Source organism: Fusarium mangiferae (assembly GCF_900044065.1).
Source record: "Fusarium mangiferae strain MRC7560 genome assembly, contig: FMAN_scaffold003, whole genome shotgun sequence".
Lineage (NCBI taxonomy): Eukaryota > Fungi > Ascomycota > Sordariomycetes > Hypocreales > Nectriaceae > Fusarium > Fusarium mangiferae.
The window spans coordinates 1630353-1656639 of record NW_024573923.1 but is presented as its reverse complement, the minus strand read 5'-3'; the positions used below and the strand labels follow the sequence as shown (position 1 = coordinate 1656639).

General features: G+C 50.8%; 12 protein-coding genes across 12 annotated transcripts; 7 read left to right on the top strand and 5 right to left on the bottom strand.

Annotated features, from left to right (window-relative positions):
* Positions 1-891: 891 nt before the first annotated feature.
* Positions 892-2438, top strand: FMAN_04574 (uncharacterized protein; the record flags this gene model as incomplete). Its single annotated transcript, XM_041828702.1, has 8 exons — positions 892-939; positions 1053-1136; positions 1350-1381; positions 1433-1464; positions 1517-1565; positions 1617-1683; positions 1736-1883; positions 1936-2438. The coding sequence occupies 8 exons, from the start codon at positions 892-894 to the stop codon at positions 2436-2438; spliced, it is 963 nt and encodes a 320-aa protein (XP_041679539.1).
* A 264-nt stretch (positions 2439-2702) lies between these two features.
* Positions 2703-3341, bottom strand: FMAN_16071 (uncharacterized protein; the record flags this gene model as incomplete). Its single annotated transcript, XM_041828701.1, has 1 exon — positions 2703-3341. The coding sequence occupies one exon, from the start codon at positions 3339-3341 to the stop codon at positions 2703-2705; it is 639 nt and encodes a 212-aa protein (XP_041679538.1).
* Positions 3342-4353: 1012 nt separating this feature from the next.
* Positions 4354-5400, top strand: FMAN_04575 (uncharacterized protein; the record flags this gene model as incomplete). The annotated part of the gene is made up of 2 exons (XM_041828700.1): positions 4354-4478; positions 4536-5400. The coding sequence occupies 2 exons, from the start codon at positions 4354-4356 to the stop codon at positions 5398-5400; spliced, it is 990 nt and encodes a 329-aa protein (XP_041679537.1).
* Positions 5401-5524: 124 nt separating this feature from the next.
* On the bottom strand, positions 5525-7063 carry FMAN_04576 (uncharacterized protein; the record flags this gene model as incomplete). Its single annotated transcript, XM_041828699.1, has 3 exons — positions 5525-5940; positions 5994-6882; positions 6932-7063. The coding sequence occupies 3 exons, from the start codon at positions 7061-7063 to the stop codon at positions 5525-5527; spliced, it is 1437 nt and encodes a 478-aa protein (XP_041679536.1).
* A 721-nt stretch (positions 7064-7784) lies between these two features.
* Positions 7785-11284, top strand: FMAN_04577 (putative valine--tRNA ligase; the record flags this gene model as incomplete). Its single annotated transcript, XM_041828698.1, has 5 exons — positions 7785-7815; positions 7870-8034; positions 8093-8725; positions 8780-10839; positions 10889-11284. The coding sequence occupies 5 exons, from the start codon at positions 7785-7787 to the stop codon at positions 11282-11284; spliced, it is 3285 nt and encodes a 1094-aa protein (XP_041679535.1).
* A 208-nt stretch (positions 11285-11492) lies between these two features.
* FMAN_04578 (putative U5 snRNP 100 kD protein) lies at positions 11493-13664 on the bottom strand (the record flags this gene model as incomplete). Its single annotated transcript, XM_041828696.1, has 1 exon — positions 11493-13664. The coding sequence occupies one exon, from the start codon at positions 13662-13664 to the stop codon at positions 11493-11495; it is 2172 nt and encodes a 723-aa protein (XP_041679534.1).
* Positions 13665-14012: 348 nt separating this feature from the next.
* Positions 14013-14646, top strand: FMAN_04579 (putative ribosomal protein YmL25, mitochondrial; the record flags this gene model as incomplete). Its single annotated transcript, XM_041828695.1, has 3 exons — positions 14013-14392; positions 14486-14546; positions 14611-14646. 3 exons carry the CDS (start codon positions 14013-14015, stop codon positions 14644-14646), a joined length of 477 nt encoding a protein of 158 aa, XP_041679533.1.
* Positions 14647-15036: 390 nt separating this feature from the next.
* FMAN_04580 (uncharacterized protein) lies at positions 15037-15594 on the top strand (the record flags this gene model as incomplete). The annotated part of the gene is made up of 1 exon (XM_041828694.1): positions 15037-15594. The coding sequence occupies one exon, from the start codon at positions 15037-15039 to the stop codon at positions 15592-15594; it is 558 nt and encodes a 185-aa protein (XP_041679532.1).
* Positions 15595-16058: 464 nt separating this feature from the next.
* Positions 16059-17099, bottom strand: FMAN_04581 (putative 14-3-3-like protein; the record flags this gene model as incomplete). Its single annotated transcript, XM_041828693.1, has 5 exons — positions 16059-16184; positions 16242-16312; positions 16369-16610; positions 16665-16971; positions 17039-17099. The coding sequence occupies 5 exons, from the start codon at positions 17097-17099 to the stop codon at positions 16059-16061; spliced, it is 807 nt and encodes a 268-aa protein (XP_041679531.1).
* A 2680-nt stretch (positions 17100-19779) lies between these two features.
* On the top strand, positions 19780-20212 carry FMAN_04582 (uncharacterized protein; the record flags this gene model as incomplete). Its single annotated transcript, XM_041828692.1, has 3 exons — positions 19780-19898; positions 19966-20097; positions 20173-20212. 3 exons carry the CDS (start codon positions 19780-19782, stop codon positions 20210-20212), a joined length of 291 nt encoding a protein of 96 aa, XP_041679530.1.
* Positions 20213-20581: 369 nt separating this feature from the next.
* Positions 20582-22773, bottom strand: FMAN_04583 (uncharacterized protein; the record flags this gene model as incomplete). The annotated part of the gene is made up of 2 exons (XM_041828691.1): positions 20582-20770; positions 20827-22773. 2 exons carry the CDS (start codon positions 22771-22773, stop codon positions 20582-20584), a joined length of 2136 nt encoding a protein of 711 aa, XP_041679529.1.
* Positions 22774-24300: 1527 nt separating this feature from the next.
* On the top strand, positions 24301-25932 carry FMAN_04584 (uncharacterized protein; the record flags this gene model as incomplete). The annotated part of the gene is made up of 4 exons (XM_041828690.1): positions 24301-24370; positions 24424-24828; positions 24896-25182; positions 25237-25932. The coding sequence occupies 4 exons, from the start codon at positions 24301-24303 to the stop codon at positions 25930-25932; spliced, it is 1458 nt and encodes a 485-aa protein (XP_041679528.1).
* Positions 25933-26287: the final 355 nt, after the last annotated feature.

The window sequence follows — 26287 nt, the reverse complement described above, 5'->3', positions numbered from 1 at the left end:
TTCGTATAAACGGTTGAATTCTCAATTATAGCCTTTGAAGAGGCAAAAGACAGACAAGAGAAAAAGAAGAAACGGTCGTAGCAGACGAGACTGAGCGAAGGGGTAATATGACAGGAATACGAAGTGGTTCTCTGGCCTCCAAAGGGATAATTAACTGAAGACACAGCGACTGAAGGGTTCAGTTGGCTGAGTCGCCAGAACAGGTCTAGCGCTGAGACCCGGGCATGGATCCCATCGGTGAATCCTAGCAGATACAAGATAGGTACTTGTGATTTAAAGGCTCGGAGAGACCTTGACTCTGGAAAGTAACTACCGATCATCGTATCCGAGGGCTGAGGCCGTAATTCGCTTACACCTTTGGGATCATTTCAAGGTCGGTGAAAATTCGAGGTTTTTACATATTTCATCCAAGGCCTTCTCCTCTCATAGACCTCTCCAGTGAAGTGAAGTTTGAAAAGAGCCCGGCTTGGTCGAGGCCCTTCGGCAATGGCCTTGTTTTGGTCAACCTGACGGTATGATGTGATGCTTCTTGGAAGATAACTAATGGCAGTGATACTTTTACTTTGTCTCTTTTAACTGCTTCAATTGTAAATCGGTCCTGTTCGATCGTCTGAAACCCAACAATATCAATATCAACTTGAGCATGCTTCCTCGTACTGTATTGTCGCACTAATAATAGGTGGAGGCTCCACCACGATTCAACGCCCAGATTGTGGCTTGAAGCCTTGATTTGTGGCACCCACCCATGACATCCCAATCCATCTTTCGCATGTGCGTAGACAACCTTGGCCCAACTTTGTCAAGCAACACGGCCTCTCCTCTTCAATTTCAACCTCAACTTGCCGAATTCGTCGCGGATTCTGCCACGCCTCGCAGCAAATATAAGTAAACATGGCTGACAAGATGGATCGCGGTCTCGATGAGATCATCGCTGATACTGTACGTCTTTCTCATCTCCCTCGTCTTCCTTCATACCGTCTCCCGCAGCACATGACATGAACGCGCCCCCATCTCGCATCAACCAACCCAGGCTGACTTTTCTTTTTTCGCAGCGCGCCAATCGATCTCGCAACCACCGTGGCCAAGGTCGCCGACGTGAACCCCGTAATGACTACCCTCGCGATGGTGTTAGAAAGGTTGGTTTCTCCCCAGGCGGCAGCTTGGCCTTCTTCATGAGTCTTTGTTGACGTCGGCGGTGCAGGTTGACTTCCCTCGCCCTCCAATGATGCCAACTCGACCTGTACAACCCTCCTCGCAACTCGTCCTTTCAGTGCTCGGGGCTTTTGTCGATTGAACGGCTTTCCACTCTGAAAATCCATTGCTGACCAGAGCGTCCCTCCCACTTGCAGTCCGTTCGCGACGATTCACGAAACCTTGATAGGTCAGTCAAAGCCTTGCCTTCCTACTACTCTTGCTTGCTAACCGTACACAGCGAATGGGTCCATGACCGATTCGAAGAGAACAGTAATACTTGAAAACCCTTCCGGCCCAGGACCCCCTTTTGACACGTATCCAGACAATCGCCGGGCCCCTGCTGCTCGCCGCCGCCGCGAATCCCCAGACCAGTGAGTCGCACCTATCGACAATCACGAACCCCCTAACCTCGTGTACAATAGGGAGTCCAAGGGCGCCAAGCTCAGAGTTGACAACATTCATTATGATCTCACTGAGGAAGACCTGGATGTAGGTAGATGACATGTCTGGAATTACTACACAGCAGCTCACAGGCATTTAGGAGCTATTTCGAAGGATCGGCCCAGTTGTTCGCCTTCAGCTACGGTATGACCGCGCTGGGCGATCCGAGGGTACTGCTTACGTGACGTACGAACTGAAGGAGGACGCTCAGGAGGCGGTCAAGCAGTTTGATGGTGCCAATGCCAATGGTGAGTGAAAAGCCGACTTGCCGGGTTGTGCAACCTGATTAACAGAAACCAGGTCAACCCATTCGATTGACTCTGCTACCCTCGCGAAACCCATTTGATACCGCCGTTATGCCCGGCCGTCCACTGGCAGAGCGAATCTCGAGTCCCGGGGAACGAAGATCCCATTCCCCCCATCGCCGGTATGACGACGACGACGCTGCCCGCAGAGGAATCGATAGATATGTTCCCGGCCAGGGTCCTCGCCGCAGCCCAATGCCTAGACAGGGTGGTCGGGGCCGAGGTCAGGGTGGTCGTCGCCCTGGTGCTCGACGCGATGGCAGAGATGGCAGAGATGGTGGCAGAGATCAGGAGGGCGGACGCGGCGGACGAGGCAATCCTCGTGGAAAGAAGACACAGGAGGAGCTGGATGCGGAGATGGCGGACTACTTTGGCGGCGGTGACAACGCGCAGGCTGCAGAACCTGCTGACCAGCAAAGTGCACCCACTGCTCAAACACAGGCAGCTGCGCAGACTCAAGCTCAAGCTGCGACCGACGACATTGACATGATCGAGTAGCTTTGTTGCCATGATACTTGACTTTGGTATCTGTCATGTTCACAACTATGTACACCACCAGAATGTTTAGCGCCTTGCACCTAAAATCCCACCTTCGAATATCGAAGTTGTCAATAATAATTTGGTCTCCTGTAGTCAAATAGTCCACATGGAAGGAGAGACATCAACCCCCTTGCGTGTTGCGCCGGCTCCATGCATATGATAGTGATCCCTGTCATTGTTAGTAACGTTTCGATTGAGTTCCAAACAAGAAGGAAAAGAAACTCATAACCGGTTGCCTACCCCTGTGAAGCCCAGGTTTCGGCCTGTGACGAGGCCGTTGAAGGACATGTCAACATTGACGCTCATGTTGAAGCTAATACTGTTCCTATTGCTCGGTCTTCGCTGTGGCCCATTGACGTTGTGTCCATGCAATGTTGTCTGCTGGTTGACAGTTCTGGCTCCTCGCATCATGCCTCCATTGTTCTGTGTTGATACCCAGTGGGTAGTTTCGCTTCTTGTCTGGGTGACTGTGAATGGTGACCCAGGAGTTGTTTTTACACCTCGATCTGTTGCTCTCCTCGATAGTTGCCGGGGAGGCAGCTCTTCCACACTACCTTGTGAGTCTGAGTCATAGTCTGAGGAGTCTTCATCTGATGTGTCTTCTTCGTCGGATGATAGATATACATTCTCGGCATCGTCGGTATCTTTGTCAGATGACGATCCAGCTCGTTTCTGCTTCTGCTTTGATTGATGCGTCTTTACTGGTACTGCCGTATCAGCTTCTTCGATTTCGTCTGGCTGCCGGGGGGTTGAAGCTGGAATAGTCTCTGTCCTCTTGTGGTTGCGTTTGTCTTGTGATGATCTGGTAGTTCTGGGTGAGGATGCCGATGTAGCATCATGCTGATGTTGAGAAGAGGACATAATGGGCTGTCAGTTGATGTTATCGACGTTTTGGAAACGATCGATAAACTTGTTGGGTTTTGGTCGATAATGAATAGTTTGATGAATTACGAGTTTCGATTCTATATATCATATATCTTGAGTGACAGTGTAATCTATAGGTAGCTATCCTCGACAGCCTGTCAAAGGTTCGTCATCATGTGCTTTATGTCTTCAGAGGCGAATCGAATCGGGCCATGAATGGTTCCCCGCGACACCAGAAACAGGGTGGGATCCTTGAAGAGTGACGTCGACCTTGACCACAAGAAACGACTTATTTCGCTGTGCAGACAGGCCCTAGGCCTCGGTTCATTCTGATCATGTCATTCGAAACCATTCCATTTCCACGTAACGTAGCCAAGGCTGATGGTTTTGAAAACTGTCGTGAGTTTATACATTCGCTAGGCACCTATCTCGGGTAATGATACTGCCTATGCACGGATGGTATAAACGCCTATAGAGAGGATATCACTATCACTTTCAACTATAATTCATCCTCAGTTGATCGATCAATCGATGGCTTACAGGTATCAAATGGATGGCAAAGCGCTGTATCGTTCATCGGAAGCCCCGCACCCTCCCAACCTCGACACTGTTCTACATCCACGTAATAACCAGATGATCTCGATTCTCGATTCAGTGTAAGCAAATCTCGTAACACAAGTGCCTGCAGTATACCCTGTAGCATCCAAGTGAAGTTGGCAATACGCCTAGTCCGTTGGTGGTCAACCTGTGCACTAGATTAATATCTGCTTCCCCAAATAGCAGCAGTATATTTCTTGGATCACTACCTACCTACCTATGCATAAGGCAAATAGCTTTCGCCCTTCGTCCTTGGAACGTTATTGAAAACATCCAATATCTCCAACTGTACTCTTAGGTCTTATAGCAGCTCACTTACCTTCCACTGGTTCCCCGCGTCATCCTATCTCCATCACGTATTTACCTCAAGTCAACGCATAACGCCCAATCTGAATTGATTATCAATCATAAGATGTCAGCTACCGCCGAATCTCTACCCAAAATTGGACTATTGTCCATTGGCGATATGGGAGTCGGTGTTGCAAAACTACTAGTTGCCAACGGTTTCAATGTTGCAACCAACATCTGTGGCAGAAGGTAACTGACCGACAGATCAAGCAAGGACGATGAGATGTCTGCTAACGGTTCCTCCAGCAAAGATACCATCGAACGAGCTCGGGATGCAGAAGTTGAGCTCCTCGAGTCCGATGTTGAACTGGTCAGACAGAGTTCCGTTATCCTCTCCATTGTGCCGCCTAAGGACGCAGAGGCAACAGCCACTCGTATTACAGATGCGTTAGCAGGCTTAGGCGCTACGAGAGAGCTTCACTTTTTGGATCTCAATGCTGTTGCACCTTCGACAGTCAAGGCCATTGCGGCATCTGTTAGGAGATCAAATCTGCCTATACGATTCGTTGACGGATGCATTCTTGGGACTCCCCCCAAGAAGACGTCTCCTGGTGCCGCAACAGAATCATCGAGCAGTAACGATTATTCTGACTGGTACCGTCCTAGCATTCCTATATCAGGCTCGGATGGGTTTAGCTCGCTCCCCTTTGGAAAGAAATTGATGTCCGTTCTCAACATGAAGCAAATCTCTCCTGATATCGGCGCTGCAAGTGGTCTCAAAATGTGTTTTGCTTCCCTTTCAAAGGGATTCACCGCCATTGCCACTCAATCGTTCACGACGGCACATAATCTTGGCGTCTTGGACGCTCTCAAAGATGAGATTGGTACATTCCATCCAGCCACACTTGCCAACGCTGAAAAGAGCGTCCCCGGCATGCCACCTAAGGCGTATCGCTGGGTGCGAGAGATGGAGGAGATTGCACTCACTTTCAACGAGGAAGCGGGCTGGGATAAACAGATGTTCATGGGCGCCGCGAGTGTCTATCAGGATATTGCGGAGAACGAAGTACTTGGAAACGAAAAGGTAGGTAAGAGGAAGAGGGGAACAACGCTGGATGATGTCGCCAAGGCGGCAGCAGAAGGATTGCACAAGAAGAAAAGGCCACAATAAACCAACGCAGGTAGAATACTACTCACGTACACGTACGGCCATACCTAGTCGTTGACAGGGGTACTTGTACATTCTTATTATACACACGACAGCCACCAGTGAGGACCATCAACTCCGTGCTGACCTATACGGCATATATTCGAGAGTTAGGCACGTTGAGTTTCCAGTCGTTGTTGAACCCAGGTTTTGAAAACATGGAAGCATCGGACGAGGTTGCAAAGATACCTACGTTGGAGAGAGCGCCGAAATGATTCTCCAACAATAGTGCCTCAGGTTGAGAAGGGCTCACATCAGTTTCGACCTCGACCTTGCTGGATGTTCCAAACACCACACCGGTTTGTTTGTTTCCGACCGGCTCGCTTGCAGAAGCATCTGTTGACGCAAAGAACTGGATTTTGGAACTCACAGGGACAAAGTTGCCCCCTTCCATAGCTTGGATGAACCTTTGCATCTCTTCTTCTTCAGATACAACAAAGTGAGTTTGCTCGGGGTCAAGCGACAGCAAACCCTTCTTCGCCCCCCAGCCACCGCCGCCACTCACTGAAAGCTGTTAAAAGATGCAATCGGGCACAGGGACTGGCAGGTTTGCTTACAAACTTGATATAATCTACCCCCTTGCCTATACAGGATACCCAGTTGGTCCGAGGTTACAGCCGTTAGCTCCGTGATGCTTTGGCCGTCAGAAAACGTTGCCTCGGGATCTGGATTGACATAGGGCGAGCTGCCCCCTGACTGAACAAAAGTCGGAGGTGTGATCATTGCCCAGATACCCATAGGAGACTGAACCAAGTCCGATTTGCTGGCATGGAGCTCGTCCACTGCAGGCTCGAGCTCACTTGATGCTGGAACTGATTGGTCTTCAATGTCGATTCGCCGTACGATATTACCAAAGCTCTCAGTCACCACACGGGGTTGAGTCAAAGGTACGAGGGGAGCCCAGATACCAAGGTCGTTGATTGACGAGAGCCTTTTCTGAACGGGAATGGTTACTTTCTGCAAATGCTTTTTGTCAGTCTGCTCAACAAGTTTCGGAGAGCCGGCTGACAAGTCGTAGCGGCTGATGATAAGTGTCGAGGTCCTGTGGTTCTGAAAAGTGGTGTTGGTAAGAGGGATAGTGATATGCGGGCTGCCAAGATCCATCGTTAGAGCTGACACCTTCCCCCCGTCCGACCATTCCTTTGGGGGCGCCTCTGTCCATAATCCTGGTAGGATGCCGTCGAGGTTGCCACGGAGGATAGATATGCCCTGAATGGGTTTGTTGTTCGGTACTGGCGGAGCGATGTGGTCAACAACGGCGCCCAGAGTATGGAACTCGCCAGTCCCGTCAGAACCTGACAGCATATCTACAAACTCAGCCATGAATTCATTTTTGCCTAGCCATTGCGCATACTGCGGAGTTGCCAGTATAACTGCTGCATCGTGGCGGCTTGGATTGGTGATGTTTATCTGTGCTCTGACGGCTTGTAATAGCCTTGAGGGATCCTTTGGGAGGGTCAGCAAAGTCGACAACTCCTCTTGTTGCAGAACTTACTTTGATCTTCGGGCTCAGCTCAACAGTAAAGTAATCCGATTGTTTACTTGTTGAGTAGACTCTCCTGGTTGTGGTCGAAAGGCAATTGTAGAGACGGCTCCTAGGAGCTCTTAGTACTAGCCGTAAGGCCATCGGGACAGATTTCAAAGATCGGTTACACCAAATACGTCAGGTTGGAGTAGATGCTTTTAATATTGGCCTTTGGAGTAATCTCGTCACAACTTATTGCACACCTAGGGAGGCACCTAGTCTAAGACGACATCAAGCTCAGGCACTTCACTTGGCTGAGTTGAGCCTTTGTGGCTAGTGAGCTGCTGCGCCACATTTTCCAAGCTCAACTGGAACCAGTGGAGGTGGTCCGATATCGTTGGTGTAAAGAAAAGAGTCATCAGAATAGCAATGAGTACCTATACTACCTAAGTAAGTGATGATCAACACTTATCAATAAGTTAACTGGTCACACGAGATGAGCCGCATTGGGCATTATTTCTAATGATTTGAAGTGATTTGACATGGCAAATAGATACCTAGGTACTGAATTATGCATGTTAATGCTACTACGCCACACTTTCTGTACCCCTCCATGAACTAACTAAAAGTTATCCCCCACCATCAGAAGAAGCGGGTGGGTGACTCAATCCTCGAAATTGCAGTGCTGTAGCTGAGTGAGCTGGTAAGAGTCACACAACATCTACCTATATCAATTCGAGGTGCAGGTCATTGCTTGAAGCCCTCAAGTTACGGGCTTCATTCAGTCATCTCCGGCACGACGTTCAGACTCGCGGTTCGAGCACTGAGGGTGCGATCTGTTTCCCCAAGAGCAAGCCGACCCTTAACAACCACGCGAGTAAATATGGCGACCAACAGTGGGCGAGGAAACCCAAGTTCGTTACAGCCATCTGCATATAACAACGCTGATACTGATCATAACATCATAGTCGCCGCCAGCGAGGGCATCCAGGACGCTACCAGCACTCCTCCAGCCGTTCCCGCCGCGGAGAAGAAGGAGATTGTCGAGTCTGCCACCGGCGCGCACGCTACAGGTCAAGATGCCGGCGCATCAGCCGCAGCCGGTGCGCCCAAGGTGAAGACTGAGAAGGAGTGTACGTAATACGCAGTCCATTGACAGTTTCGGGTGCATCCCCTGACATGATTTCACAGTGGAAAAGGAACGAAAGAAGGCCGAGAAACAGGCCAAGTTCGAAGCAAAGAAGCAAAAGGCCGCTGCCACCACCCCCAAAGCTACCAAGGAAAAGAAGCCTAAGGAAAAGAAGGTCGAGGAGGAGCCTCTCCCCGAATACGTCGAAGACACCCCGGAGGGCGAGAAGAAGCGAATCCGGTCATTTGAAGACCCCCATTTCAAAGCCTACAACCCCATTGCTGTCGAGTCTGCATGGTATAGCTGGTGGGAGAAGGAGGGTTTCTTCAAGCCCGAGTTCAAGCCCGATGGAAGCGTCAAGGACGAGGGCAAGTTCGTCATTGTTCACCCTCCCCCCAATGTCACTGGTGCTCTGCACATGGGTCACGCACTTGGTGACTCCCTTCAGGATCTCATGATTAGATGGAACCGTATGCAAGGCAAGACTACCCTCTGGCTGCCCGGATGTGATCATGCTGGTATCTCTACGCAGAGCGTTGTTGAGAACATGCTTTGGAGAAAGGAGGGCAAGACAAGACATGACCTTGGCCGTGAGGAATTCGTTAACACCGTCTGGAAGTGGAAGGACGAATACCATAAGCGCATCAACAAGGCCCTGACCAGCCTGGGAGGATCATTTGACTGGAGCAGAGAGGGTACGTCAGCCCCAAACCCTGTCTGAAGAGGAAAAAACTGCTAACAGAAACCAGCTTTCACCATGGACAAGAACTTGTCTGCTGCTGTTACGGAGACCTGGGTCAAGCTTCACGAGGAGGGCACTATCTACCGAGCAAACCGACTTGTTAATTGGTGCACCAAGCTTAATACCGCGCTTTCCAACCTCGAGGTCGTCAACAAGGAGTTGACCGGCCGTACCCTGCTCGAAGTCCCTGGTTACGACAAGAAGGTCGAGTTCGGCGTCATTGTCCACTTCAAATACCCCATTGAAGGTTCCGATGAGCTTGTCGAGGTTGCCACCACCCGTATTGAGACTATGCTTGGTGATACCGGCATTGCTGTCCACCCCAAGGACGAGAGGTACAAGCACCTCATCGGAAAGACTGCCATCCACCCCTTTATCGAGGGCCGCAAGCTACCCATCATCGCCGACGAGTATGTCGACATGGAATTCGGTACCGGTGCTGTCAAGCTGACTCCAGCTCATGATCCTAACGATTTCACTCTCGGCCAGAAGCACGGTCTTGAGTTTATCAACATCTTGACCGACGATGGTCTTATGAACGAGAACACCGGCGCTTACAAGGGCCAGAAGCGATTCGACGTCCGCTACACTATCCAAGATGATCTCAAGGCCAAGGGTCTATATGTTGACAAGAAGGACAATGCCATGAAAGTCCCTCTGTGCGAAAAGTCCAAGGATATCATTGAGCCTCTTCTGAAACCCCAATGGTGGGTCCGCATGAAGGAACTCGCTGAGCCTGCCTTGGCTGCTGTTCGAGACGGACGCATTAAGATCCGACCAGAGACTGCTGAGAAGAGCTACTTCCGATGGCTTGAGGACATCAACGATTGGTGCATCAGCCGGCAGCTCTGGTGGGGTCACCGATGTCCCGTCTACTACGCTAAGATCGAGGGCGGCGCTGGAGACATCCCTGAGGAGAAGCTCTGGTTTGCCGGCCGAACACGAGAGGAGGCTGAGGAGAAAGCTAATGCTGCACTCCCTGGCAAGACATATACACTTGAGCAAGATGAGGATGTCCTCGACACATGGTTCTCCTCTGGGCTCTGGCCCTTCAGCACCCTCGGCTGGCCCAACAACACCCACGACCTCCAGAATCTCTATCCCACAGAGGTCCTCGAGACAGGTTGGGACATCCTCTTCTTCTGGATTGCCAGAATGATCATTCTCGGTCTCAAGATGACGGGCGATATCCCATTCAAGGAGGTCTACTGCCACAGTCTTGTTCGAGATTCTGAAGGTCGTAAGATGAGTAAGAGTTTGGGCAATGTCGTTGATCCCCTGGATGTCATCTCAGGTATCCAGTTGCAGTCGCTCCACGACAAGCTTCTACAAGGTAACCTACACCCCAGCGAGGTTACAAAAGCCACCAAGTATCAGAAGACTGCCTTCCCTGAGGGTATCCCCCAGTGTGGTGCTGATGCTCTGCGTTTCACCATGATTAACGCCACAACCGGTGGTGGTGATATCAACCTGGATGTCAAGATTATCCACGGATACCGCAAGTTCTGTAACAAGATCTTCCAGGCTACCAAGTATGTTCTGGGAAGTCTCCCCAAGGACTTCGCTCCCTCGACGTCAGGGGTTGTCCGTGGCGAAACTCTTGCCGAGCGGTGGATTCTCCACAAGATGAACACCGCGGCCAAAGAGATCAACCGTGCTCTTGAGGATCGCGAGTTTTCCAAGTCAACATTGATCGTCTACCGCTACTGGTACAACGAGCTTTGTGATGTCTACATCGAGAACTCAAAGGCCATCATCCGTGACGGTACTCCAAAGGAGCGTGAGTCTGCTGTCCAGACTCTCTACACTGCTCTCGAGGCCGCTCTCGCCATGATTCACCCTTTCATGCCCTTCATCACTGAGGAGATGTGGCAACGAATGCCCCGACGACCTGAGGATCAGACCAAGTCTATCATGGTCGCGAAGTACCCCGTCTACCACGAGAAGCTTAATGACCCCGAGTCTGAGCGCGCTTACGAGCTTGTTCTAGGCTGCTCCAAGGCCGCTCGCTCACTGATGGCTGAGTACGCCCTCAAGGATGAGGCTGAGGGCAAGTGCTATAACCCTGTGATCCCGTGAACGACTTTTTACTGACTCATTCATAGTCATTATCCAGGCCTACAACGATACTGCTCTCACCACCGTTAAGGAGCAGTCGTCTTCTATTAAGACCTTGAGCGGTAAGGGTATCAAGGGAGTCGAGATCCTCAACCCCGACGCTACTAGACCCGCCGGATGCGTCGCCTATCCTGTCTCAACCGAGGCCTCCGTTTTCCTTCACGTCAAGGGCCGCGTTGACCTTGATGCCGAGATCGCGAAGGCGCAGAAGAAGCTCGACAAGGCAAAGAGCAACATCCAAAAACAGGAAAAGATTCTCAATGACCCTGGCTACCTTGAGAAGGTCTCAGACGCCGTCCGCGAGACAGACGAGAAGAGATTGGCAGATGCCAAGCAAGAGCTTAACAGCTTCGAGGAGACCATCAAGCAGTTTGAGCAGCTAAAGCTGGAGTAGATAAGATAAGATAAAAGGAAGACGTGTGAAAGAGTGTGTGCTTGGCAGTGGGTGTGCTCCAGATATAGGAAAGAATTGATGCGAGATGTGCATGTGATATTTATAAATGGGTTCACTCTGCAGATTCTTTCTTGTAGTTGACGAGACTAATGGATTCTTTCCATTTCAATTATTTCATGTCGCCTAAATTATTCTCCAGGATCAGTGTCTACCAGCCTCCTTTCCCTAACCCTTCTTCCTTGTCTTTCCTTGATGCTCCGCCGTCACCACGTACTGGTTTTGACTGTGCAGCCTCATGTCTCTTCAACTCTTCTGGGACCTTGGAGATGGAGCTCTTGCTGAGGATTTGCTTGAGATCGTACATGGTATCAGCGTCCTCAGGACCCAGAAAAGTAATGGCAACACCACTCTTGCCAGCACGACCTGTTCGGCCGATACGATGAGTGTAGCTATCGATTTTAGGGGCCATATTGAAGTTGACGACGAGGGAGACATCGGGAACATCGATACCACGGCCAGCAAGATCAGTTGCAACGAGAACTTGCGTCGCGCCGTTGCGCACTGACTGGAGGGAAGCTTCTCGCTGTTCCTGGGTCTTGGAACCATGGAGTGTGGCAACCGTCCAACCCATCTGCTTAATGTCGCGGGCGACAGCATCACAGTTGCGCTTGATGTTGACAAAGACGATAATGGGTGGCGCAAAGTCGTTCGAGGCAAGTATCTCTTGCAGACGCTTCTTGCGACGGTCCTCGCCGGGAATGAACTCGACACGCTGCTCGACAGTGTCAACGGCTTCGCCTGCGTTACCAATGGTGACGACGGCTGGACGGCGGAGGTACTTCTTCGCAATCTTTTCCACCTGAGGCGGCATGGTTGCTGTATACATCATGGTCTGTCTGTAACGATCGTTCCCACCCAAATAACGCTTCATTTTTGTTGCGTCCTCTGCATCTTCCGTATCCGGCTTCTCGTTGTTGACTGGTAGTGCTTCGAGGATCCTATTAACAGGTTCCTCAAAACCCATGTCGATCATACGATCTGCTTCATCCATAATGACATAGCAACATTGTGCTAGGACGAGCATTCGTCGATCGAGACAGTCGATAAGACGACCCGGTGTAGCAACGATAATCTCAGCACCATCGCGCATGTTGTACATTTGTTCCTCGATAGAGTGGCCACCGACGATGCTCACAACGCGAAAGCCGAGGGGACCAGCAAATTTCCTGGCTTCAGACTCGATCTGCTGCACCAGTTCTCGAGTCGGGGCCATGATGAGAGCGTAGGGGCCGTCGTTCTTGTTGAGCTCGTCGAGGGGCGGTAGATCAGAGATGTAGACTAACAGTGGTAGTAGGAAGGCAGCTGTCTTTCCCGAACCAGTGACAGCTACACCGATTAGATCGCGGGCTTGCAGCGCGATAGGAATTGCAGCTCGCTGAATGGGCGTCGGCTCCTTGTAACCCACATCCTCGACAATGTTGAGCAAACGCTTAGGGAGATTCGATTCTTGCCAGCTTCGCATGGGATTCGGAATCATACCGCCCTTTGTAGCGATTCCAAAATCTTCTTTGAAAATTCGCCAATCCCGCTCGCGCATATCTTCCAAAGACTTTTCAGTCCATCGCTTGCCCAGTCCTGTTCGATCAGCTCGTTGTCTCGCTTTGTCGCGTGCTCGGAAGAAGTCTTCCATGATGCCCTTTGCTCTCTCTTTTCCATTTTCTGGATCTCTCTGCTCTATCATTCGAGCTCTCTTGCGAGCACGCTCCTCGGCTTCATCGTCGAATTCTCCACCAACACCGGCGAATGATCCATTGTGGTTGACGGCCTGTCGAGTATACAAGGGATCGTTGTCGCGTGACGTGTCTTCATCAGCGTCCCACTCGAAATTGAACTTTTTCTCTGTTGTTCGCATTCGTTTCTTCTTCGCCGAAAAGTTGGACTGCTGGTTGACTTGGGGCCCCAGGTATCGTGACCGGAGAAGAGTGGCCTCGATATCCTCTGCAGACTGCTTATCCGCGGCCTGTTTATCTCCCTTCCGACCTTCTCTTCCTCTTCCTCTCCCTCGTCCTTGATCTCTATATACATCTCGATCACGCCCATTCTCCTGGTTCATAGCCTTGGGCCCCGTCGGTACGCGCGATGATCCATTCGTGGAATCGTTGTGCCTTGAAGAGCCGTTTGATCTGGCCGCCCATTTTTGTTCTTCCTCCCGCCGTTTCTGTGCGTCTTCGGAAGCCTTGCGCTTCTGCTCGTCTTCCTCCTTCTTTGCCTTTTCAGCTGCTAGTCGCTCTCGTTCGGCCTTGGGGATGAACCTAGGCTTTGCAGCTGCGGCATCTGCAGCCTTCTTTTGCCGCAAGATTTCTTCAATATCGAGGGGCATTTTTGTGTGATGAAAGATTAGAAGCAAGAGAGCGATACGTTATTACAAGATTTGTATTAGGCAGTCGCCCACCACAAATAGAAGCGATGACTGATGATGTTGTTGAATGACAAGAGTTGACAAGGCTGAGGAAGTGTGGATTTAGCTCCTGGTGCTTTTACGAATCATTGGCTGATGAATAACGATGAGGGTCCACCTACGTGGGCGGGCCGGGGGTCTGTTTAGATAGGTAGGCTCAGTAGTTACCTGAAAACTTGGGGACCGTAGCCTTGAAGATAGAAAGCTCCAGATTCGTGACCATTCTTTCAGTCCCGGGGCTTGCAACCGGTTGCCCTTCAGCAAATTGCCATGGCATCAACATCACAGTTCATTGGGCTTGCAAAGTCGCTGCCCGCACCACTGCAGCGCTTCTTTGCCCGCTATCCTCCCGCCGCCATCCTCCCCGAAAATACCCCAAAGACCCGATACCAAGAGGAGAGGCCGAACCCTTTCCGCTTCTACAAGCACCCAGTGACTGGTAAATGGCAGGATCCTGTCTATTCGCAGCGTCGCCAGGCTGAGTTGGTCAAGATGGCCCGTGAGAACGGCGTTGAGGATCTGCTGCCAGAAACACGAAAGGGCACTGAGTACAAGCTGGCTCACCGGGTTGAGCATGGTCTGAGAGTCAAGGGTACTGGTGTAGGACAGAAGGTCAAGGGTCATATTCACGAACGACATATGATTGCAAAGTAAGTGAACGGTCCCATTATGGCCATCACAGCTGTACTGGCTGGCTATAGGTTGCAATGAGCCTAGAACAACATTGACTAACTATACTGCAGGATGGAGACGAGAAGAAAAGCCATGCTGGACATGCCCAGTCTTATCAAGCGCTGGAAGAGGGTAAGAATAAAGATTGACTGCCTTAATCGTCCAGGGAAGCATGTTTTACTAACTACATCAACAGGTGGGCAAATACGGTTGGACCAAGTTCCCCAAATAAACAGCAAGACGAGAGATGGAATGCCTGCTTTGGCGCGCCATATACATTTACCATGTATTTTTTATGTACAACAATATCAGCGACCGTTTTGTCGAGAACGGTTGTGCACTCAAGATCCAGCCTCCCTTCCGTAGAGTACAGGCCATCCAACTACCACTGCGTCTGGAGGTTCTGGGACATGAAGTTCTTATCTTGTGTGCCAACTAACAATAATATGACACTCATTTCTCCACGTAACCCAAGGTAGATGGATATCTACGATATCACCAATAGCTCCATCCATCTCCGTTGAATGTGTATCACGTGATATCAAACGCTGAAGCCTTCCGAGCTTTTAGCTGTCCAGATTTCACTTGACAAACGCGCATCTGCATAACTCGACCCTCTAGCATGGCCTCTTCACAGGCCGCAGTCACCTCACCAGAAGTGGCAACACATTATCAAGTCCTCGGCCTCACGCCCACGCTACTCGACACACAGCACGATTCTACATCTCTCATAAAGCGCGCCTATCACCGGGCCCTCCTCCGTAACCACCCAGACAAAGTCACAAATTCAGATCCATCCTCTGTTTGCTTCACAGTCGACCAAATCACAACTGCTCTCAACACTCTTTCCGACCCTTCTTGTCGAGCAGCTTACAACGCCGCTCTGCGGGTGTCTCGCCCAAGCGACAAGAGAGATGGCTCTTTTCAGACCGGCGTGGAAAATGTTGACCTAGATGATCTGGCATTTGATGAGGCTCAGGAATGCTGGTACCGCCCTTGCCGCTGTGGGAATGAGCACAGCTATGAGTTTTGCGAAGCAGACTTGGAAGAAGTGAGTGATGAGGGGGAGCTTGTGGTTGGCTGTCTCGACTGTAGTTTGTGGCTTCGAGTTCACTTTGCCGTTATTGAGGATGAACAACAACCACATCCTTCAAATAAAACATTGAAAGATAAGACTTGACTTTGCGGCTTCCTCATAATCAGATTACGGTTGAAACCCTATCCGCTTATATCTTGGCAAGGGCATGAACTAACCATGCCAGGATCCATGATCCAAGAACCCGGCCAACAATCAGACAAGATACCTTGCACCATAACCTAGTGCTGTTGCTTGCATGCCAAAAACAACCCAATTCAGTTTCTTCAACTGCGTCATCACTAGTCATATATTTCGTGTATTGAAAGTAATTTTAGTATTTTTATTGTCCAGACGGCCAACGCATTAACAGTCTAAGAGCAGAACGTAAAAGTGTTCTGTTATAGACTCGCCTTGCCAGCCCGTTGGTGAAAAACTCAGTCCTTTCCATGGCCATTGTCTGTACTGAAACGATGCCGAAGCTCTTGATCAAAAACGAGGTCTTCCGTCCACACTCCGTAGACACCAGTCCACCTGACACCTGCATAGACAAATCACTAGTCGACTCCTTACTCGGCCTTGGGCTCTTCGGCCGGGGCAGCTGGCTCCTCGGTAGCGGCCGCAGGTGCGTCCTCCTTGGGAGCCTCGGCCTGACCAGCAGCGGAGGTCTCGGCCTCAGAGGAGGTCCAGAGAGTCTGTCGTTGTGTTAGCTGTCGTCGAATAGGTGAAAAATGAGCGATCAGAAAACTCACAAGATTGTCACGGAGCAGTTGCATAATCAGTGTAGAGTCCTTGTAGCTCTCCTCGCTCAGGGTATCGAGCTCTGTGAAATCCGTGTCAGTATGATGTTGGCCAAATGAGAGCAGTCGCGAGTCGTACCAGCAATAGCGTCGTCAAATGCCTGCTTGGCCAAGTGGCAAGCCTGGTCAGGGGCGTTGAGGATTTCGTAGTAGAAAACTGAAAAGTTAAGGGCAAGACCCAGGCGGATAGGGTGAGTGGGAGGAAGCTCAGTCTGGGCAACCTCAGTAGCAGCCTTGTAGGCCTCGAGGGACTTGTCGGCAGAGTCCTTGCGGCGATCACCGATGGCGAACTCAGCAAGGTAACGGTGGTAGTCACCCTTCCTGCAAGACTGGTCAATAAAAGTATGCAAGAGGATGTGATAAGTCGGCGCCTACATCTTGTGGTAGAAAACCTTGGACTCGCCAGACTTGGCAGAGGGAATAAGGTGCTGGTCGAGAACCTCGAGAATGTCGTCGCAGATTTTGGCAAGCTCGGCCTCGATCTTCTGTCGGTACTCCTTGATAAGGGTAACCTGAGAAGAGTTGCCCTTTGACTCTTCCTTCTGCTCGATAGAGGTGACTATGCGCCAGGAGGCACGGCGGGCGCCAATGACGTTCTTGTAGGCAACGGAGAGAAGGTTTCGCTCCTCAACAGTGAGATCTCGATCCTCACCAGCGACAATCTTCATGTTCTCAACCATCTCTGCAATGGGCGCGCGCCCCATACATTAGCGCGCGGTTGACATATTGTGTTGAGTCCTAGAACATACCCTCATATCGCTCAGCCTGCTCGGCGAGCTTGGCAAGGTAGACGGCGTCTTCGTGGCCCATTTTGTTGATGTTTGGCGACTGTGTTTCAGGACAGTTAGTAAAGGGGTGGTCAAACTTGTCAGACGAAGCGAATAAAAGCGATATGTGCAGACACAGGCAGAAAGGCACAAAGAGAGTGGTAGAGTCGAACGGCGCAAGCTCGTGTATGCGTTGGTGGAAGCAACGATAATGGAATGATGAAGGAAGCTTCGAAGTGGGCGAGGGGCGATAAGTCGACGGTTTAGACGATACAGGGAGAGGCAGTTGCGCGCCTAGTGCGTGGCTAGAGCGGCGGCGACGACTCGGTGAGGCTCCCCGCTCTTAGGCCTGTCAGTGGCGGAGGGGTTTCTCAGACGACGGCCTCCTGAGATGGGCGACAAGCGACAAGCGACAACGAGTACCGTAAGGTAACTAAACGATGAGTAGCCTCGAAATAAGGCGTTTTCGTCGTTGGCAGTACAGATAGGGCGGCTATCGCTTAATCGTAGTGGTGAAGGCGCCCGGAGATCCCAAGGGGGATAATGGGTGCGTGTTCGTTTCGGTCTGAGGAGGGGGGCAATGACGACAGAGGGGGTGGTGGAAGGGCACAACGAAACACAAACACAAACAACAACAAGAAGACGAGATAGCCGCAACAGGACATGGCGAGGGTTCTTGCTCACAAATAGAAGTGTTGAGCTGGGTAGAAGTGTAGATACGTACCTTGAGTCGTGGAAATTTATAGTAGCTTGAGGGATTGTTTAAGGGAAAGCGAATAAACAAAATTCGGCTGAGAGGAGCTTCAGTTGAAGGAGTTGGCAGATGGCGAATGGGGCCAAGAGAAAAAGAAGAGAGATGAAAAAAAGAAGTGGTTTGGTTTCGCGGAACGAGTTGAGTTGAGAGAGTTAGACGGGGGAGTTATTGTCAAGTTATTGGTTGGGGGTGACGAAAGCGTGAGAGATATCGAGGAAGGGGCACCTCTGGGCAGTGACTGCCAGTGCCAGTAGCCAGCAGCCGGGCAGTCAGCCCCATATACGTACCTTGATTAGCAGCACCCCCACCCAATGGGTGTTCCTCCACCTACCTGCCATGGTGATCCATTGAAACTTGCTGGGCCTTGGAACTTCAGTGGACACCCAACAATGGACAATCGCTCTTCTCATTCATGCTTAATCTCATTAGGTTGTCTCGTCACGATTAAGTTGCCAAACGAAATGGGCCTCTATTGAGGCCTCGCATTGATGGGTGATGGGTCTTGGATCCTAGATCTTGGCATCCTTACTACATTATCTCCCTGCCTATGTAATTCGTCTGCCGAACAGTCACGCCTTATGTACTTTTCAGCTTAGGTGGTCCCATAGAACTGTCCATGTTTCTTTTTAGTTCGTATCTCGACGTTAAGAACTATGTTTTTGACCTTGAATCTCTGGCCGACAAAAGCCGTTAACAATAGCAGAAAGACACGTCAACGGCTAACAAACGGGCGCGTTAATAAACAAGGCGACTTTCCCAAAATAAAAAATAAAAATGAAAATGAAAATGAATGAGGGGTCCATGGTGTCAAGTGTCATCATCGTCATCATGCGACCCGGCCTGATTGCTTCTTTTGCCTTGTTAGTTAGGCTGTTGGTGTGCTCGGAACAGCCACAGAAGTGCCGACACGAGACTTTAGCTGTGGGACAGGAACGGCAATCTCAATGTTGCTGGTCAGACTCATCATTCTCATGTTGGAACACGAAGGAGATCTCGCTCTCAGCTAAGCCGATCGACTACTCTGCAGTGAATACACCTCACCTCGGACGCCTGTATCGCCTCAGTCTTGCAAATCCGGGAGACAGCTAGCATTGCACTTTATTACTCCGACAAAGTTAAGGCATCCGATTTCATTGATGCGTATCCTGTGGTACTAAGTCATAGAACTATGAGAATGACTGGAATGTATATTGGCGGGGCACATACCCGGTCTATTGTGTTGCTTTGGTAGTTTATCTACCTGTTTCACTGACGTCGTTATCCAAAACTTCCAATATAACTTCCTCTGCCTGCCAGAGCAGTTGTCCCGAAACTCGAGAGGTCTACATAGGTATGCTTGCTGATAACTCAATTAGCTAGTGGGTAGCATGGAACACCGTACGGTACCTAGTACTACTTAAGTACCTAGGTATGTAGAATAAACCCTGATAAAACCCCCCACCTGATGAGGGCTCTGATGTCATGCAATGGCTATGGGACCAGGCTGTGTGCCATCCATAGGTTAGTACCTAGCTTGTGAAGGTCGAGTATCAAATGCAAGGAAAACTCGAGCTTCCTAATGTAAAATACCGATAAACCAAAGTGCGACTTCGTACAATCTAGGGTAGTTATGCCTGACCAGGCACCCTAGAGCTATATCCTGGTCCCTGGCTGGCTCAGTTCGGTTGTCTCGTAGGCTGAAAGATCATGACCCAGACCCAAGCTTGCAGGCGGAGCTGGCCGGGATTTACCGCTAGGCCGGCCATGATTGTTAACCCAGTACCTGGTTGTACAGCTGGCCATGTGCTAATATCAGGTAACGGCCTAAGGCGACCATAGCATTCTACCCTTGGCCTGAGCTCGTCGTCAGATCATGGCCGACTCTTTCACCAGCAACCCTCCAACGTCATCGGCTACAAAACAAAGCACATCTCCAATACTTCCTGGTCACTAGCAAGCCAAGACAAAAAACCAAACCCTCAACACCAACATGCTTCGCACAACCTTCCGCCAGACAGCCGCCTTCCGGCCTGTTCGATGCTTCTCTACCACTCCTCGCGTCATGACTGAGGGAGCTACTGGCTCAGTCCGTCCCACTGGTGGTTCCGGGTGAGTTCTCGGCCTACGGTCCAATTGACATGGCGATTGAAGCATTCTGACATTTGTCATTCTCTAGTGATGCCTTCCAGCGACGGGAGAAGGCCAGCGAGGATTACGCTATCCGCCAGCGCGAGAAGGAGAAGCTCATCGAGCTCAAGAAGAAGCTCCAGGAGCAGCAGCAGCACCTTGACCGTCTCTCCAAGCACATGTAAGCTACCCATGTACCATCCGTGCAGTTGACGGGCCCGAGTTGAGCATACCTCTAACTTCAATTCCCCTTCAGTGACGAGATCACCCGTGATCAGGGCGGCGAGAAGAACTAAACAACTCACACCTCGGATTACCGGATAACCCCCGGCAAAGACTGCGGGGAGGAACCATCAGCTCTGAGTGAGGTTCAATCCCGCTCGCCAAGATCGATGGATGTACATTTATCAATTGGGCGAACTCGACCTGACTTGAGATTGCACTTCTTACAGTGCTTGTCTTTTTTCCATAGTCTAAGGTAAACTAGTGTACAAGAACAATCACGCATTTGCACTCCTCAACATTGGATTTCCATATGTTGCCCGCATCCCTGCTACTCTCAACTGAGCTCTGCTGCGCGTCTTCTCTCCGTTATCATTCATGTCTGATACAGAATTACCCGAATTCTTTGCCTAAAACTCCAAGCCAATAATTATTACTCTTCCTCATCGTCGACCCATATACGAACGATAAAAGCTCTCTGCCGCATCGTTATCAGAACCAGCATAATGACTCCCTAGGTTGCTGCTCGATTTCTGAGCAGCCGCAACCTTGGCTTGCAGCGACGAGGCATTAGCATCGATCCACTGCAATTGTGTAAGGTGTCCATTCAGGACCCGAACAATCTGGCTCAGCTGTGTACTGGGTTAGCAAACCTTATCCAGGGTAATAAAAATGGAATGTAACTTACAGGGTCCTCAGGCTTAGCACCCTTGTTCAATGTTCCTGAGATGTCATTGATCTCCTTGACCATCTTGGAGAGATCGCGCGACTTTTCGTCCAATTGTTGCGTCAGCTTCTCCGCAAGCTTGTACGTACGTTCCCGTTCCTGGTCAGGGCCAGCTAACTGCTCGCCAGGACCAAGCTGTTTCGCAAACATATCCTGAACCTCAGACTCATATCGGTCCAACCAAGCCTCTAGCTCATCTTGCTGGCTTTCTACAGCAGCAAGTTGTCGCTCGATTTCATGGCTGGCTCGTTCAGCCTCGAATGTATCCAAGTACAACTTCTGAATCTTCTCACCGTTATCCACGAGGCTTCTGTCCCAGGTCGACACAGTGGTGGCTTGCTCCTTGAATTCCTTCTGGTACTTGGAGAGATCGGATGCCCAACGTGTAACAATGTCCTCCATGGTTTTGTTCTTGAGTCGCACCATCTGGGATGTTGGGCCAGTCGTGGAAGCGCCTAGAGCCCCGGGGGTGGCACTGGAAGTCGCAGACTTAGCTGCATCCTTGCTGGCGTCTGTGGCAGGCTTCGCACCAAACAGGCTGCTGGCAGCAGCAGGAGTTGAGCCAGCCGCAGGGGCAGTAGTAGTAGTTGTTGCACCAGTTGTTGCAGTTGTGGTAGCTGCAGAACCGGCTGGTTGACTGGATGCAGGTGCTCCGAACAGACCACCGGCTGGCTTCGAAGTAGATGACTCAGTAGATGGCTTGGGGGCGCCGCCAAAAAGACTGCCAGTGCCTGCTGAAGTTGTGGCCGGAGCTGCGGTAGAAGTTGTAGTCGTTGCAGGTTTGTTTCCAAACAAACCTCCAGCTGTTGTTGTGGCAGAAGCGCCTGAGGCAGCAGAAGTTGTTGCGCCGCCGCCGAAGAGGCCACTCGCCGGTGTCGAGCCTGGAGTTGTAGTCGCTGGAGCTGCAGGTTTGGCACCGAATAAGGAGGCCGTGCTTCCGGCTTGCGAAGTCGCAGCAGGCGGAGTCCCTTCAGTCTTTGAACCAAATAGGCCTCCGGCTGCGGGGGTAGAGGCTGAAGCCGGCTTCGCTCCGAAAAGACCCCCGGTAGGAGCAGCGCTTCCGGACTGCGCACCCCCGAAGAGACCGCTGGGTGATGCAGCAGCTGTAGTGCTGGGTTGGGCAGAAGGAGCAGACGTGCTCGCAGGTTTCGCTCCGCCGAATAGACTAGTGTTTCCACTGGATGCTTGCGCGCCCGTGTTCCCAAATAATCCACCAGCAGGCTTCGAAGAGTCAGCGGGCGGTGCCCCTGCTGGAGTCGTAGATGGTAAAGCGAAAGTTGGTTTAGCAGGAGTTGCGGCCCCAGAGGCAGCGTTTCCGAAAAGGTTTGTGGGTGCAGAAGAAGGGGTAGCTGTCGCTGCCTGGTTGGCATTATTCTGGCCGAACAGACCAGCGCCATTACTAGTAGTGGTAGAAGAGCTGCCACCGCCGAAGAGACCAGTGGCTGGCTTGTTTGCATTAGTCCCATTGTTTCCAAACAGTCCTGAAGACGCAGGGGCCGTTGAGTTGCTGGTACCACCACCGAACAATCCACCGCTAGAAGGTGCTGAAGTAGCCGCTGGCGCGGTAGACGAGGCACCCCCAAAAAGACCACCTGTCGCAGGAGTTGTAGAGCCACCAGCACCGAAGATACCGCCAGAAGAGGGAGTGGTAGAAGTATTGACCGCGTTCGCGCCGCCGCCGAAGAGATTGCTGGCGGGCTTCGACGCCGAGGCACCGCTTTGTTGACCAAACATATTGGTTGCGCTGCTGGTCGGTGTTGTGGTGTTACTGGCAGAGCCACCAATAGAGCCGAATGAGAAGCTAGGAGTCCCTGTAGCTGCTCCAAAAAGGCTGCCCGAAGCTGGCGCAGTCGATGTCGTGTTGTTGGGCGCGCTGGAAGAGCTTGCGTTTCCGAAGCTGAACGACATCTTGGGAGCTGAATGCCGAAATCAGCCTGCTCGAATCGGTAAATTTATCGGTCGCGAGTACCTGACCCAGTTCAGAAAAGTATCGAGACTTCGAAGAAGGAGTTTCCCGGTAGTCGAAAGCAAGAACTGGGATGATGACTATGTAAATCGAAATGGGAAGATTGTGGTCGTTGATGGCAACGGATGTGTTGGAGGCGGCTGGTCCGCATAGTATTTGGGAGCTTTTTTTGTGGAGACGCGTCCTGAGATGAGCATTTACCGCTGGCTGCACCGTGTCCACGCTAGTCTACTTCTGCAACCGTTTCACTCTATAGGTACATCAGGTACGTTATAAACGGTATCTACCATACCTTGCCAGTTTGGCTCTAACATCAGATCTTGATCAAGTCAAAATATCAACAATTACAACAGGTGAATTAAAACACAGAGCTTTGGGGCATGACACCCACGAATTAAAGTTCTATACTGGTGTAATGTTTCATCGTGATAATACAACACAAGTCATGAGCTACGCTGCCTTCGTTTAGCTTTCTGGTCGTAAACATTCAGTATGTGGTGAAACATTTCGAATTGAAGATGCTGTATATGTATGGTAGAGCAGTGTTTAAGTTGAATCAATTCGCTTATAAGAATGATAGGAAGCGCAATGGGAGATGCGGCACTGTCTCAATGGGACGATAGGTATTATGTTTTGTAGGTCGATTTGAACATGGTAAGCATTGTGCTCCAGCTGCAGATGAAGGATATATAGATCTTGTGCCAAAGCTTGACAATGAACCGCCTACAGGTAGTAGTCATCATCTCGATTTTACTCACCTACCTATGCTAATGCACCCAAACAGTAGGTAAGGTACCTAAGGTTAGTGAGACTGCATGAAACTTGAAAGGAACGATGCAACCAGTACTTTTCGATGCTCGTAACCTTCATTGCTACCGGCCTGCCTACTAACATAACTTATGGACCAATATGCCAAGGATCGTGGCGTCAATCGAACCTTACGACCCAAATACGGTGACCATGCCGTGTTCTAGACTAAGGGTGATACAGGGATAACTCAAAGCCAAGGATCGCGAATAGATGGATTGGATGGGATGGACAAGAGCCGCCCAACTGAGTTACCTAAGGAAGTGGAAAGTGGCCAGCTTCGGTAGCCCCACGTGATACTTGACCACTTGAGCTCTACCAGGTACCTTACCGTGGGTAATACCTACTAAACTTAGGTGAGGTAGCTTCTCACGAACTGCTAGACCTCTTTTCTTGATCTATTCGTACCGATCATATTCTACCTAATAAATTTCGTTGCTGTCACTAGCATTGAGTCGTTCTGTGCGCGGGCCCTCATTGAACGGCAGTCGTATTGCACTTTACCGCCCTCACCTCAGCACCTCAGGCTCCCCCAATACCGCGTTAAAGCCATTAAGCCTGCTCAGCTGTTAGCCCTGTGTTCCTTGCACCCTACGCCGACCATCAGTGCCGCACGTTCCAGTTAGATCTCGAGACACCATTTCAATCCAACTCTCGTCATCATGACAGACGCCGAGAAGCTTGAGCTTCCCAAGGGTGCTCCCGTTGAGGACCCTGGAGCCCACGAACTTGGTATGATGGCACCGATTTTCGGACAATCGACTACCCTTGCTGACATGTTGTAGCTGAGGAGTCCGAATCCGACGACCAGTTTACCGATGCGGCATCTGGCGCGGGAAGCCCCAAGATTAGTTCACCAATTCCAAAGACCCGAGTCGAGAAGGTCGACGATCAGCCATCACACGGCGAGGTTCCGGGAACTGAAGCATACGAGATGCGGGGGCAGGATGCTCAGCCTGACGAGATTGCGATTGCTCCAGAGACGGGCGCATCTCAAAATGCTCCCTCTACCCCCGAAATCAAAGCGCCCACGACCATCGTAGAGGAGGCTCCTGGGGCTAGAAGCCGATCGCACTCAATTCAATATGAAGAGAGGCGCAAAGCAGATGCTTCCCCAGACATTCTCGTGGATTCTGATGGTCAGGTCAAGGAGATTCAAGGCGAGAGCGCACATGTTGACAGCAATTCTGGTACGGGAGTAGCAAAGTCCTAAAATCCAAAAGAATGATCATTGACCACTGAGACTCGCCCGCGTAGATAATTCAAGACCGTCACCCGATTCTGCAGACTCGAAATTACAAGAAGATGGACCTTCTGAAAGCCCCTGTGCCATAGCTACTTCTTTACGAGATGTTGACGATGATGATGGCGATGACGAACCACAACAAGATAATGATGGCGACGACGATTTCGGCGACGACTTTGATGATTTCGAGGAGGGTAATGAGGACGATGACTTCGATGACTTTGAAGATGGCTTCCAGGAAGCAGAGACACCAGCGCCCACTGCCACACAGCCTTCGCAGCAATCAACATTACCATTCGTAAGATATATCTAGGCTATGTCCCTTGTACTTCGCTAACCACTGTGTACCTAGTCCATACCCGATTTTGATGGACTCGATCCAGAGGCAGTCGTATCTGCCTTGGAGCCTTTCCTCGCTACTCTATACCCCCCAGAAGAACTCGATCTTCCGACATTCCCACCTCTCTCCAAAGACTCGGTGTTTTTCACAGCAAGGTCCGCATCTCTCTGGTCACAACTGGTAGCGCCACCTCCTCTCGCACCCCCTGATTGGATCCGCTCTCGCACACGCCGCCTCTTTCTCGTGTCACTCGGTGTTCCCGTCGATCTCGACGAGATCCTCCCAGCCTCTAAGCAGAAGAAACTCGTTCTTCCCTCTCTCAACGTCCCTTCATTGTCGCCTAGAACGTCCACGGATTCCCGGTCTGTATCTAGGTTACGGCAGGGCGAAGGTAACAATTCATCTACATCAGTTGATACCCAAGGGAAGCCATCAGCATCGACAAGAAAGCGGCGCGGGCCTCCACCACAACCCGAATTGGACCTTGTGGCTGCTCGTCATTTGTGCCAAACAACAGATGAAGCGCTTGACGGTATGACTGATGAGGAATTGAAAGCGCACGTAGCCAAACTGGAAGGTTTGCAGGAAGCGGCCAAGGAAGCATTGGAATATTGGAAGAAGAGAACCGACGAAAAGATTGGCGATCGAGAAGCATTCGAAGGCGTCATAGAAAACTTGGTCAAGCACGCGCGCAAAACGCGTAAATAGATGCTGCATATGAGTTTAGTCATGAAATCTCTTCATTCGTGCTATGAGCGTTTGGCTAAAACTTTTGGGTCTCCCTGTGAGGTTGGTGTAACCTCGACGCATTGCCAGCGTAACTACATTTCTCATCCACTAGTCACAGCCACGGGCTCTATAGAGCTCGTGGCATGGACTCATCTAGTTCCCCTTATTCTTTCGTCCCCATGCTCTCTTGTAAAAGACCACCAAACACCAGGCCCCCCTCCAGCGCCAACCGTCTACTCAAAATGCCGTCTGGGGCTTTGCCTCTGCAATTGGGCGTTCTTGAGCTCTTCATGTCATGTAGCCGGGAAATCATGCGAAAAAGCTGCTTAAGTTG